Below are 14483 nucleotides of genomic sequence, written 5' to 3'. Positions count from 1 at the left end.
AAAAAAAAAAAAAGTTTTATGTCAATGTGAAATAATTTTTTACCCATTCTTCTTATTATATCAATAGTTTTACCACCATTATATTCAAGAAAAAAAAATATTAATTGCACTAAGATACTCTGTACTGAATTTAGTTTGAAATATGAGTGGAAATATTAAAATAATGCATGTTAAAAGCATACCTAAAAGTAACCATGCCCTTCGACCTTCTGACTCAGTGCACTCTAACATTTCTGAATGCTTTCATCTCTCCTCCCCCACATACTTTTAACTACTTAATGAAGAAATATGGAGAATATACTCTTAACATACAGATTTTCAATTAGATATTTGTAGTATTGTTATATTCAAATTATGCTAGTCACTAAAATCTGAATTTATCTTTCTACCTTTCAGAAAATAAATGTTACCCCAAAACCTTCTAAAAAAAATCAAAAAGTAATATGCTTACTTGTATTGTATAATATACTTACTGATACATTGATAATATGAAAGTAGTATTAATTATACAGTTACCAAAACCTGCAAGGATCAAAAGATTTTATTTTTAAGAAGGATTTCTCATGCTGCATGGATTATGTTGCTACATAATAGCTCAGTAGTACTTCTGCTGAATTGTAAAATAGCTTTGAGAAGAGTATGATGCCCATAGTTGGTGTAATGCATTGATAATTAAGAGGGTGGGAGGTTAAGCTTCATTAACTGCTGAGGGATTGTATCTTGGGTTTTATTATGCTCTAGAGAACATAAAAAGTGAGAAGGGTCAAATTGTTGGAATCAGATTTTGCTTGTGCATCTGCCAAAACAAAGACCACAAAATAATATAGCAATACACACAAAATGGCATGACTTTAAAAAGGGAAGAAATGTATTTGTGGTATATTATAGATAAGAATAAATATTTCTAGTGAAAAATTACATATACTTAAATACTGGAGTATAATTTTGGTATTGGAAAGCTATAATCATTTGGTTTCATCTTAAGTTTTTTTTTTTTCACATAGAATAAACTGTTCATTCCATCCAATGTTTAGACCAGTTCTTCACTCACATTAATTTCTAACCTGTCTCCTTTGATTAAAAGAGAGGAAATGTTATACTTTGCATCTTCTATATAGAAGTTTATATCTTCTCTTTATTTTCATATATTCCGATGCTTGCTACCAACTACTAAAAATTATAAGCACCCTGTTGCAGAAAAGAACCAAAAATCTGATATTATTCCTTTTAAGAAATGAGATTATGACTCTTACTTGTAGTTTTCTAGGTGAACACTGGGTTGGAAATCAAAGGCTGGAGATATTTAAAAAATTAGAAAAAATAACAACCACGGATTTGTGGTTGATAGTTGTAATAGTTAAGTGTTAAAGAGTCCATTAACATCAAAGTCTCAAAATAGAGATTTTATCAAAATATTAATTAAAATTTTGCTTGATTAGAAGCCGCTATCACAAGTAGTACAGATTAGACCAATAATCATATCTGCTCGGGGCAGTGAGTCATGTGAGCAACATAAGTGATGTTGGTATAATTCAAAACTGTTAGGCCTTTGAAATGTATCAACATACTGAATACAAATTTTTGCATAATACATCTTTGATATTAGAAGATGGAAATACCAGATTCTTTGTTCTTTATTCTCAAAATATCATTCTTGGTATGTCATTAAAGCATTCATTTTCATTTGAATTTTGAATAGTAGTATTTTAATTATTAAGACAAAATTTTTATTTAATAGATTTTTTTTCTAGAGACTATTTATTGCCTTAAGATCCAGTTCCTTATTCCATATGACTTTAAAAGCGCAATATTGATGATTGTTAATTTTTATGGATTTTTTTTTTTTAGTTTCTCTTTATTCATTAATTTAGTTTTATTTACCCAGCCTTCTCACTGGCAAAATGATAAAAGTAGAGAAAAATAACCAAAGTTTATTCTCAAAAGTCTTAAGTAGGTAAAATACAATGACAACAGTTATATCTTGTGTCAACAAAAAATAAAATAAAATAATGTTATTTTGCTTTACACGCCTTTTAGAATGGCTACCATCAAAAAGGCAAGAGATTACAAAAGTTGGCAAGAAAGTGGAGAAAGTTTACTCTTATATACTGTTCAGGGAAACGTAAAGTTGCATAGACACTGAATAAAGTGGAGGTTTCTCAAAATATTATAAACAGAACTACCATATGATTTAGCAATTCTGCTTCTAAATATAAAATATCCAAAGGAAGCCTTTTAGGTCTCTGGGACAGCAGCAGCTCACCTCTTCAGTGAGTGGGGCACCATCCACATGATTGCTGCTGGCAGCCAGCCAGCCCTTTGCAACTGAGGTGGCAACAGCTGTATTCCCCAATAGATAGCTTTGATAATTTTTCTACTGTATATTTTATTGTAATGTCTTAAAATCCTTTGGTGGTATAAATTTCCTGGACTAATCCTTTAAGTTTTTCCTTTAACTCTTCCTACTTCTATAAGAGACTGTATAGCATAATGTTAAGGGATTGAGGAAAAAAAGGAAGAGTGGTGCAAACTCTATTTCTGGCCCTGTCATACTTTAACAACTTAATAAACATTTATGCTCCATTGTCTTAAACATTATAAATGAACATTTAATAAACATTTATGCTCCATTGTCTTCATCTCTAAAATGGGCATAATTATAGAGCTTACTTCATGAGATTGTTTCAAGTATTAAAATGTGTTTTGTTATATAGAGTGCTCTACTAAAATCTGGCAATTAGAGAGCACTTTGAAATTGTTAGGCTACTGTGAATTCATTATTATTGCTAGCATTATCATTACCATATTCTTCTTCCTTTTTTTAAGATTATTTATTTGTGCATACAGGCCAGAGGTGCAGGGGCAGTGAGAGGATTCACCAGAGTGAGTGGGGAGCAGAACAGGCTGACTGACGAAGTCCACTGCTGAGGGGAGCATCAGACAAGACTGGAGAGGTCTGCCATTCTATGTGGGTCACCTCCTGGGCTGGGGATCGAACTTACTCTGAAGCAGCTGCAGCTAGCTTTGTAGTGCTACACTTTAACCCGTTGCACCACTAGGGAGGGCCCACCATCTTTCTTTTATTCTCATAGATTTAACCAACATTATCTTGTAGCACCTCTAGCCACTTTTATTCAAATCTGCTATTACATTTTTAATTTCTAGAAATGCTCAGATTTTTTCTTCTGATTGTTCTCTTATATTAAAATCTTTTGAAAAGTTTACCTATTTCCAGTATTATTTCCATTTCTTGTTCATTTGTCTTGATCTTTGTGATTTGACCTCTTCATTTCTTTTGCACAGAGAGAAGTATTGTCCCAGCTCTAAGCAGGGATCTGGAAGTCCTATCATTTCTTTTAAAGATTTCTCAGACAATCATTGTTCTCATATCAGAATGTTGCTCCTTGACTGCTGAAAAGATGTTTGTTTTTCAAAATTTAAATTTACTAAAGTCAAGTGATAGAAACTGGTGTGTTTTGTATGTTGTCCTCTATTATAGGAATCTACTTAATACATTGCATAGAAAAAAATAATAATTTGAGATGCTAAGGATTTTTGTAATAAAACAACACTGTAACATTTGTGTATTGCAAACAACCTAAAGTTCGATTGGTAGGAAAATTAAAAGCCAAATTTTGACTTAAACCATAAACCAATATTATATAGACGCTAAAAATCATATTTTTGAAAACTATTAAATGCGTATAAAGACATAAGAATGAGAACTACAAAACTATACATATAATGTGCATGATAGGCAAAATACATGTTACATAATCTATATGTATATTATAAAAGTGAGAAATACCCTGATGTGTTTATAGTTATCATTTCTGGAAGGTCAGTTAAGGAATGATTGTTTTGGGGGTTTTTTGTTTGTTTTTGTATCTTATGATTTTCTACACTGAACATACATCACTTTGAAATCAATGCCTATCCAATAACTAATAATTTTTGTAAAGATATGTCGGTAGTATTTTTATAAGTTAAGAAGACATAGTACCAAAAAGAAACTAACCCTTAGGCTTATCAATAATAGTTCATGCAAAAGATGACTTAAAACCTAATTATCTCATTAAATGCATGAGAAATGCATCTCATTTTCCTTATTATGTTAATATATTATTAAATATACTGGAGTAATGTGTTAGATATTTTCAAATAAACAATATAGTGGTTTGAAAAGATACCGTGGAAAAAAATCATTGAACTTTTTGTATGTAACAACAGACAAAATTTGCCTTTTAATAACCACTAGGAGCTTGTTTTCTAAAAATATTATTTCTGGCTTGCCTTATTCCATAAAGGTATTAAATCAATTTATAAAACTACATAGTACATGATATAGGTATTAAGTTGCAGAAGATATCAGAAAAAAAATAATAGTTATAGGAGTAATTATATAGAAAACGGTTCCTAAGCAGAGAGGGCAGTTCTTGATCTGATCTGTGATTGATTGTGTATAAGATGGGGGAAGGGAGGACAGGAAAGCAAATAGCTTTTAGATTTTGACTCTAAATAGTTAATATGTTGCAAAGGGACACCATAGCATAATTGGGAAGCATAATTCTGAACTAGTAGTTTTATAAGTAATGATGATTTTCTTTATAATGTTAATGAAATCTGTATTTCACAAACCTAAATCTCTCAACATTATGCTCTTTATAATGTATCATGATCTAAGGGAATAACAATAGTATTTCTGAGTTTATATTTCACATATGATAGTATAATCATCTACATGAAAAATATCTTTGCTAATATGTAGAATAAATTTAAATTATCATTAGAATTAATTGAATATATAATTGCTACATCTGCATTAATTTTGACATTACCAAAGATGCCATCCATGCCCACCTTATCTAAATACAATAGAGGCTCTGCCTCTTCCCTTGTTCCACTTAATCCATATTTACATTAATTACATTGATCTTAAGTGATTTTGTTATATAAATATTTATTATTTTTCTCCCCCAACTAGAGTGAAAGCTTATTAAAAAGGGAATATAGCCTATGGTTAGTATACACACTTTGGAGTCAGACTCCCCACTTCACATCAGAAGGAAAGCTATGTTTTTAAATTAATTTCTTTTTAATTGAGTTATTCTGGCTTACCTTCTTGTTGATATATTGGAGGGATATGATCCCTCCCCTCAAGTATCAGCACCATAGCAGCTACCAAGTCATCCATAATCTTACAGGATAGCTATTTAAAGTTTAAAAAAAAAATGAAGGAGGGCCCTCCCTGGTGGCGCAGCGGGTTAAAGCACTGCACTACTAAGCTTAAACCACTTCCACAGAGTTCGATTCCCGCCTGCCCCGGAGAAGTCCACATGGCGAGACAGACCTCTCCTGACCCGCCCGCTGCTCCCCTCAGCAGTGTACTTCGTCGATCTGCCTGTTCTGCTCCCCACTCTGTCTCTGGTGAATCCTCTCGCCCTCTGCATCTCTGGCCTGTACCCCAGTTCCAGATGAATAAATAAATAAAATCTATAAAAAAAAATAAAAATAAAAAAAATGAAGGAGAAGAAGTAAGAAGACTTGCAAAGGATGTATAAAATTTGGAGCCCTGGATATATTACAGACTGCAAAAAGTATGGAAAACATTTTGGTAGTTCTTCAAGAAATTAAACATAGAATTTAATCTAATATCTAAATAGTAATTATCATTTTATCTAGCAATTTTCCTCTCAGTATACACAAGAAACTGAAAATATATGTTCATATAAAAACTCATGTATAAATAGTCATCGCACCACTATTCATAATATCCTAAAAGTAAAAAAATCCAAATGTCTGATGAATGATTAAACAAAATATGACATAACTGTACAATGGAATAGTGTTCAGTCATAAAGCAGAATGATGCACTGATACATGCTATGACATGGATGAACTTTGAAAATACAATAATAAGTGAAAGAAACCAGACACAAAATGTGACACATTGTATAGTTCTAGTCATCTGAAATGTCTAGAATAGACTAATCCTTACAAGTAGGAAGTAGGTTAGTGATTACCAGCCACTTGGAGAAGGGCCATGGAAACTGACAGATACGATATTTCTCTTGAGGATGTTCTGGAATTAGATAATGGTCACAGTTGTAAAGCTCTGAATATACTCAAACCAGTGTTCTGTGCACTGTAAAATGGTCAGAATGATTAATTTTTGTTATATGAGTTTTATCTTAAAATATATGTGTAAGAAAACATAATGGATATTACTTGTTAAAATCTACTTCCTACATCTATTTTGAACATTTTCATCTTTCACTTTGGGAAATAAGTCTTTGTTTTATCAATACTAAAATTAAAATTAGAAAAATTTTTACCTTACATTTTAAAATTTTAAATGGTAAAATATCATACAGGGGTAGCTATAATATTTAATAAGATATATGAGGAAATGATTATCAAAATTTTATACTTGTTTAGATGTATAAACCATATTAAGCAATTTCTAATATTTTAGGACTAGTTCTTTAATATTATACCTTAATGTTAGAATATTTCTATTCAAATGAGATATTTTGAACATTAAGAGAGTAATATATTTAAAATATTTATGTTCTTTCTCGTAAAAAATAATTTTAAGAATTATTTTGTTCTTCAAGTTATGTGTAACCTTTGTCACAACTATTATAAGGAACCAGATATTGAAAAAATGATAACCTAAACATTCCAAATATTGCCTAATCGCACTATAAAATGTAGATAATAGAAAAAACAACTATTTGACTTAATTCTCAGTTGAAGTTATTGAGTGATTAACATATAGAGCCATCATTCTTTGCATTTTATATTTTTAATCCGATTTATTCCTTATGGCAACAAAAAGAAACAAGTACTGTGATCTCTATTTTTCAGATAATAGATGGTAACATCAAAATGTCCTATACGTGGTCAAGGTAACCACAGACATGACTACTAATATAAAGTCAAGATTTGAACCCAAACCCAAATCTGGTTGTTGAATTCAGACTTAGCTACCCTGATGTTGCAACATCTGCCTCACGAATAATGTATTTCCATTGCAGAAAACTTTATATTTTGTTCTCCAAGAAATGATTGATTAAGAGCTTAAATGATATAACTAGTTTGTAATACTGTCATAAATTATATTGTGAATCCACTTGGAGGTCTTTTAGAAGATGACTAAAATATGACTTACCTATTTTCCAGCTGATTAGTTGACATGATTCTAAACATAAATTAATTTGGTCCTGAAAAGTAGAGGATGCAATTTTAAATAATTTGCAACATGGCACAAGATTGTATTTATTAATCTAGTGTTCCACATTGCATTATGCTCTTACTAATAAAAAAGAAAATTATTGTTTGTTCTTTCCTTCTCCAAAAGACATATGTACTTCCTACTTGCATCATTTTTATAGTGCCTCTTTGCAAAAAAAAAAAAAAAAAAAAGTTTCCTACATGGTTTGTGTAGCCACTCAATAGACTAGCTTGCAGAAAAGAGAAGGGAAGGCCTCCCTGGTTGGCATAAGAGTTAAGTCACAACACGGTGTAGCTCTCTGCAGCCACTCAGGACAAGTTCAATCCCTGGCCAGGGATCCTCCTGCTGCATGTCCCCCGTGGCGCAGCAGACCTCTCCTGTCTCACCCACTGCTCTCCTCAGCAGTGTACTTCAGTAAATCTGCCAGTTCTTTTCACTCTGACTGGTGAATGTTTTCACCCTCTGCCCTTTTGGCCTGCACCCCAGTTCTAGTGTCGTTGATATTATGACTTAAGAAAATGATCTTTTGTTCTTAAATCACAGATGCTCAGTAACATGCCATTCTGTTTTCTTAGGAACTTCCTGCACCTTTACTTGATGATAATTGCGAAAAGGAATTTGATGAAGATGTAGATAATCATAGAACACCCGAATCTAACATTAAGATGAAAATAGCTTGGCGTTACCAGTTACAACCCAAGATGGAGGCAAGTGAACATGCAAACTTTCTAAAAGTAACAAAAATGTTTGTTTTCATTTTATGACATCTCTTGTGATACCTGTCATTCTTAAATGTAATAGTATATATTTGCTTATCTTAAATAGCTAGGTTTTTTATTTGTAGAGTATTTGATCAAGTTGACATTTCTAGGGGGAAAAAACTCTGCAAAATTGTTTTTTATAAAATTAGACTATTTTATTTCTTCCATAATCTCCATGTAAACACTTTTATAGAAAGATTGCAAGGCCAGAGTTAGTGAGCTAAATCAGTCATTTCTTTCTACTATGATTATCTACAAATATTAATGTAAATGGTGATTCTTTGGGATTACTATTACTCCTATATGTTTTCAATCATTACATTTTCTTTTAATTTATTGGAATAACATTGTATTTTAATATATAAGTTTCAGGAGTGAATCATTCAGAATCATCAACTTTAATTGAATACATTGAAATTTCTAGTATTATTGATATTATGATTTAAGAAAGTGGTCTTTTTTCTTTTTAAATTGTGGATGCTCAGTATTATGTTATTCTGTTTTCTTTGGAATGTCTTGCATCTGTACTTAATGGTAATTGTATGTATATACAACTATATGGATTTATGTATTACATGTATATACTATACAAACACGCACACTACATTAAGTTTACCTAAAATGCAATTGTATCATTGACCATACTGTTGTCTTCTTTCCCCCTATTTAGCCAGTTTGCTTACCTCACCCCTATGGTAGCCACTAATTGGTCTTATAATGCAAAAGGTTATTTTAGTCTTATTTAGCTTATTGATTTGTTTTGTCTATACATGATGTATGAGTGAAATTATCTGGCATTGCCTCTCTCAGTCAGGCTTATTTCACTAAGCATAATACCTGCTAGTTCCATCCATTTTACTGTGAATTTCGGACTCAAAAATCAACGGAAAAGAATTGAGTCCAGAAGTAAAACCATACACATGGACAGCTAGTTTACAAGAAAGGAGCCAAGAGCTTAGGATGGGGCAACGATAGTTTCTTTAATAAATTTTGTTGGAAAATGACAGTCATGTGCAAAAGTGAAACTAGATACTGTCTCCACAAAAATTAATTTAAATGGATTAATAACTTAGATATAAGACTTGAAAGCTTAAAATAGGACAAAGCATTGGTAATACACACCTTGACATCAACCTTAGAGTTGTGCTTGAATATTGATTCCAATGGCAATGGAATTAAAAATAAAACAAAAATGGGACTACATCAAACTAAAAGCCTTCTGTATAATGAAAAAAAAATGATAGCCATCCTATGAGTGGGAGAAGATTATTTGTACATTTTATATCTGCAAGGGGTTAACATCCAAAGAATTCAATAAACTCAACAATAAGAAAAAACAATGTGGTTAAAGAATGGGCTGAGGATTTGAATAGGTACTTTTCCAGAGATATACAGATGGCCAATAAGCACATGCAAATATCATCTCTTATTATTAGAGAAATGCAAATCAAAGTAACATTGAGATATCACTTCGTATCTGTGAGAATAACTACACAAAAGATGAAAAACAGCAAGCAATAGAGAAGATGCAGAGAGAAGAGAGGCTTTCTACAATGTTGATAAGGTTGTAAATTAATGAGATTGTTATGGAATGGAATTGTTTTAATTTAATGGAAGTTAAAAGTAGAAATTCTACACATTCCATTTATTCCATTTCTGGGGAGTTACCAGAAAAATATACAAACCCTGATTTAAAGAGTATATGTGCGGCCCTCCCTGGTGGCGCAGCGGGTTAAAGCACAGCACTGAGAATCTGAAGCCGCTTCCGCATGAGTTCGATTCCCGCCTGCCGCCTGCCCCGGAGGAGACCACATGGCGAGCCAGACCTCTCCTGGCCCGCCCGCTGCTCCCCTCAGCAGTGTACTTCGTCGATCTGCCTGTTCTGCTCCCCTCTCTGTCTCTGGTGAAGCCTCTCACCGCCCCTGAGCCTCTGGCCTGTACCCCAGTTCTGTATGAATAAATAAATAAATCTTTAAAAAAAAAAAAAAAAGAGTATATGTGCTCCCATGTTTGTTGCAGCATTGTTTACATTAGCCAAAAACTGGACAGAACCTAACTACTGACAAATGGATGAAGAGGATATGGCATAGATACACAGTGGAACTTCATGTCCTTAATCTTGTAGATTCGCTTAAATAATTCAGTTTAACTGTGCCTCTTTTTTTTTTTAACCTTTCTTTTTTTTTGACATTAACATTAGTAATGGCACTGTGTATGATTCAAAGATACAGAACGATCCCTTCAGTAGTACATTACATTCCACACCCACTACCTAAGAGCCCAAAATCTGCTACCATAATCTATTGGACCACCATCCCCTCTGCTCCCACTATGAAAGAGTGACTATTTTAGTTTTTCCACTGGCTCTGAAAGTGTCAATAATGAACATAAGCTCTGAATTAAATTTAGCTTTTTTATAAAGATAATATACCAATCAGATTTAGACACTGTATTTCACTTATGTCTTCTGTATCCTTCACTTTTAGTCTTTTCTCAGCTAGGTTTTGGTCTTTCCTTTCCATCACCAACATCCCACAAGTGGAACTGTCAAGTGAAAAATACAAGAAAATAAAACTTTAAGCCTTTTCCCTATATTTATATATTGCTTGATATAAAATATGTTTAATGTTGTGGAGAAATTTCTTTATAATTCCATGTGTCTTCATATAAATGTTCTTCTTATCCCCTCTTACAATAAGTGAGTAGTACTTACTCCATTCTTCCTTTTAGAGTATTTTGTGCCTGCAATTGTTTGGATTATCTATGGGAGTAGACTTCTCAGAGGTTACATATTAACAAGTACACTCAATTTATACAGTCTGAGTATTTTTTAAAGTGTGCCCTTCTTGCAATAATCTTTTCCAAATGGCTTATTCTCCCACTTCCTTCAAATTTATGTCAGATATGTCTTCCTTTATCACTCTTGTATAAAATAAAACCACATTCTACATCATCTCTTTTCACTGTCTTATTTTTCTGTAGGGCACTTATCACCAGTCGCTTCATAGGAGAATGTGAACTTCTGTCAGAGAAATGGACTTTGACTCTATTGTCTGAATGATATATAGTATATGTGTGTATAGTAGTTACTTATTGAATATATGAGTGAGCAAATTATGTAGTATATGAATTAAATGTAAAAATGAGCTAAGTTGCATTCATTAATGCAAATGAAATAGTTTATTTTGAATTTGCAATCCATGGTCAAACTTAAGCTGACTAGTATTTACAAGCAAGTTCTGTCAAATTTAGAAAATTGTCTTCTGGCCTCTTTGTTTCTCTTTGAAATGTCACCAGCATGTATATTTGCCTGTCACAGAAACTTTATATATGATGAAGATGGCCAAAGCTGATAAACTGTGATCACTCATTACCATCTAGTTTAGAAATATAGATCTTATTTTCCCTTCATCAGTTTAGAAACAACCAACCCCTGGGTTTCCTGTATTTTACGTAGAGCAATAAATAATTAACACTATTATGAGTAAACATTCAGCATGTAGTCCAGCACTAGGTGTGCTGCGTATCAGATTTGTCAGATTCAAAGAATGATGTCATATTCTCATCTTGGCACTGCCAAAAAAAAAGGATAAGACATATCTATGTCATTAACAGTAGCTCAGAAAAGCAGAAAACAGCACTTCTTCCACTTGGAGGGGTGTGTGCATTTAAAAGTCCCCCTTCCTTTCATCTTCTAGTTGAAATGAAATTACTCTCTATTATCTTTCACTGTGATTTTCATTCTCTCAGGTGAACATGCCCTCTTCTTCCCTTTCTAGTCATCAAAGCCTATCAAGAACACTTACCCCAGAGCATATTCGGAAGCTTTATTTCTTCAACATTCAACTCTACTACCAGGGCCTACCAGAATTCCTAACTGTATTTTAGCTCTTTATAATATTAAATCTTCATTGCACTCTGGCTTTCTGTCTTAGTGTTCAGCCACAATAGCCCTATGATAGATGTGTGCACATTGTAGATGACATCAAATGTCATTTTTTCAGAAATTGCAAAGGATAGTAATGGATCTTTTGATTCTCTCATTAGTCATGACATTATAATCACAAAAAATACTTCGTAAGTATTGTATTAGCTTCTCACAGAAGCCTCATAAAATAGCTTTTAGCTTGAGATTTTGCTGATTGAATTAAGGCTCAGACTGGTTAAGTAACCATATGGGTTCTTGCTTTTTACTATGCCATCCTGAGCAATAAGAAATGATAAGATGAAAAATGTTTTATTTAAACTGTTGATTTGTGGTTCAGCTTTGCTTTGAAAGTTTTGTTTCTTTCTAACATACTGGAGTCAGGGACAGTATTGTTTTAGTTGCTCTACTCAGACCCCGACCCTATCAGAATTCATTTTCTTTAGCACAGTACTTTTTGCTGAAACATTCCATTTTACTCTTTTCCACAGTTAATGATGTTAAAGGGCAGTTTATGAATATAGAGTTTTCACAGTACAAAATTAAATCAATATATTCTTACCAATCTGAGTACTATCTGACTAGTTATTGGTAAGAGTTTGATTTTTTTGTGGAGTTGGTATTTCCCATATAGTATTGTTGTTGGATTTAAAGCATTTAGTTGTAATTATAGAGGAAATATTTTGTCATTATTTTATAATTCTAGACTTCAAAAGATTTCATGGCTTTCAAAAATCTGATTACATATGTTAATGCTGTATGTCTTGAGTTGAAAAAAAGTTACAAAAGGGTTTTTTCTCTGAGTATATTTTTCATATTTATTGAAGGATTAAAGTTTTTCATAATTAATGAAATTTTTAGTGTCAAACTTGTGAATATTTTAAAAACCATACCTAATCTTAATTTTAAAAATAATTAATAGCTTAATTATAATAAGAAAAGCTTCCAAATTTATTTTTACATTTTAATGAATTATTTGTGTTCTATATGTAAACTGTCACAGCGTGAAATCAATTTTCTGCCTTGATTCATCCCAAATCTGAGATTTCTATCACATTAAAATTATAATTAGAAACATTAACAGAGCCGGCAACTTTAAAAGCATACTTTACTTCTTGGCAATTTAGCATATTTCTATGAGTGCGAAGGGCTTCAAGAACCTTCAGTCCACTAATAAATTTATTAACTCAAACTTAAAAGAAGCGAAAAGTCTCTCTTTCTTTCTCTCTCCCCATGGCCAGTCTGCTAAAATAGATTATTCATGCTTATTTGATTCAGGTAGGCTTTTGCAAGCTTCCCTACTAGGCCTGGGAATGTGGTACATTGAGGCCTTTTCAGAGTTTTCTGACATAGACCAAGCTTTTATTGCATGGTGTTTTATTATTACCAAATCCTAGTCTCCACCCAGTTTGTAGGCACTCTGCTTATTCTTTTGAATCAGGAAAGGTTATCACCTACCTTAATCCATGCAGCAGTGTGGATTAAGGACACCAGTGTGCCCCAGGATTCTCAAAGAGGATCCTGGAAACTTCTTGTTTCTTCTTTTTTGCTGTCTTTACTAAATTCTATTGGGCCTTAGGGGGATTTGCATCTGAAATGGGCAACCTGGTGTTTTTCTCAATGAAGACATCAGATCAAAGTTCAGTTAGTCAAGGCCCTTCTAAAACATTAAGGGGGCCTGAACTTACACAATAAAAAGATGAGCTCTAGCAGAGATTGCAGTAAAAACATTCTGACCGATAATCCGGATAAAGAATAGATTATAGGCCAAAGAACAGACCTTGTTTAAATTGCTTTAGACTAATAACTTTACATTTAAAAACTTCACACCCTCCTTTAATGTCACATATGTATTTATAATATTTCATGGTAAACAGATAAGTCATGAATTAGGAACAATACCTCTGTAACTGTAATTATAATTTATAATTGTAAAGAAAAGAGTGGTTTAAGCCAATTGACAGGTCTCTTGCAATAATGAAAATGAATAATATGGAGAGAGCAACAGTCATTTTATTTAGAAAATAAATTTCAAGCCCTCAGAAACTGAATCTGAATAATATTTCTATATTTAAACTTTTTAACCTGTTATTATAGAATTTGATGTTTCTAGCTATTTAATATGAATGAATTCTTGCAGTTATAAAATGCTGGCGTTTGTACAACCAAGCAAATATCTGTTCTTTTATCAACTACAAAGTTCTCAGTTACTATATAAAATAACTTAAAAGCCTACTGTATTAGTTCTTCAGTTACTTCAGAAATTATCTGGTTTTGTTGAATTTCTGAAATTTGTCTGTTTTGTAGTATTTGGGAGAGTGGAAGTCATGTAACTTTCGATATGAGATTTTATTAGAAACTATTTCCAGATGGTATTTGTGAGTAGTTCAAAATTGTATAGGGGCATATACATATTTCCATGTGCTAAGTGAGAGAAAAGAGGTCAGAGGACATTCAACCCATTCTAATAATAGTTTTATATTACCAAACTTTTACTATCCTGTCTAAATAGGTTCAGCATCAAAAGTTTAGAGCTTCTTTTAAAAAAGCTCATTTGTTG

General features: G+C 32.4%; 1 protein-coding gene across 1 annotated transcript in view; it reads left to right on the top strand.

Moving 5' to 3' along the window:
- Window positions 1-14483, top strand: part of ELP4 (elongator acetyltransferase complex subunit 4) — a 182598-nt gene that overhangs the window by 22842 nt on the left and 145273 nt on the right. The window contains exon 4 of the mRNA XM_004682956.2: window positions 7813-7944. Within this exon, the coding sequence (XP_004683013.1) occupies window positions 7813-7944 (132 nt within the window). The remainder of the gene's footprint in view (window positions 1-7812; window positions 7945-14483) is intronic.

This window comes from Condylura cristata, unplaced genomic scaffold, assembly GCF_000260355.1.
Source record: "Condylura cristata isolate star-nosed mole 26May11 unplaced genomic scaffold, ConCri1.0 scaffold00015, whole genome shotgun sequence".
Lineage (NCBI taxonomy): Eukaryota > Metazoa > Chordata > Mammalia > Eulipotyphla > Talpidae > Condylura > Condylura cristata.
Note: the sequence above shows the minus strand (reverse complement) of the source record. Positions and strands in the feature narration are given on the sequence as shown.